This window comes from Salvelinus sp. IW2-2015, unplaced genomic scaffold (genome assembly GCF_002910315.2).
Source record: "Salvelinus sp. IW2-2015 unplaced genomic scaffold, ASM291031v2 Un_scaffold1645, whole genome shotgun sequence".
NCBI lineage: Eukaryota > Metazoa > Chordata > Actinopteri > Salmoniformes > Salmonidae > Salvelinus > Salvelinus sp. IW2-2015.
Window position 1 is genome coordinate 5,814 of NW_019943058.1, and position 774 is coordinate 6,587.

Sequence of the window (774 nt, forward strand, 5' to 3'; positions counted from 1 at the left end):
TATGGGACTTCCAAACACGGCCGGTTGTGATACAGCCTGGAATCYAACCAAGGTCTGTTGTGACGCCTCTAGCACTGAGATGCAGTGCCTTAGACCGCTGTGCCACTCGGGAGCAGCAGTGACGATGACAAGACATTTGACTTTCGAGTGTTAAACCAAGGATGTYAACCCATGATCCAACAAATGATAAGAAAGCCAAAGTACATAGTTGGTACAGAGTTTGTCTGTGCTTRAATGTCCCAGAGACGGTCTGCAAGATCATATATACGTGTTAGTTATTGTTTTTGTGTGTTGTGTACCATTCTCAGGTGGGCGTCTGGGTGTGTCCACCACGCACACACCAGGCTCTCTATTCCCTGTCGGAGAGACGSTGGTGAGCTACACAGCTACGGATCAGGCAGGCAACAACCGCACCTGCCACCTCACCATCACTGTACAAGGTAAAAGGAAGGAGTTTACTAGAGTTTACTAGAGCATACTAGAGATGACCAGAGTATACTAGAGATGACCAGAGTATACTAGAGATGACCAGAGTATACTAGAGATGACCAGAGTATACTAGAGTTGACCAGAGTAGACTAGAGTTGACCAGAGTAGACTAGAGTTGACCAGAGTATAGTAGAGTTGACCAGAGTATAGTAGAGTTGACCAGAGTATAGTAGAGTTGACCAGAGTATAGTAGAGTTGACCAGAGTATACTAGAGTTGACCAGAGTATAATAGAGTTGACCAGAGTATACTAGAGTTGACCAGAGTAGACTAGAGTTGACCAGAG

The 774-nt window shown here is 45.6% G+C and overlaps 1 protein-coding gene across 1 annotated transcript in view; it reads left to right on the top strand.

The window, feature by feature from the left end:
- Positions 1–308: 308 nt before the first annotated feature.
- The window catches only part of LOC112071570 (sushi, von Willebrand factor type A, EGF and pentraxin domain-containing protein 1-like), a gene marked incomplete at its 5' end in the record, with an annotated part of 75,721 nt that continues 75,255 nt past the window's right edge, over positions 309–774 (top strand). Inside the window, 1 exon segment of the mRNA XM_070439442.1 lies at positions 309–440. Within this exon segment, the coding sequence (XP_070295543.1) occupies positions 309–440 (132 nt within the window).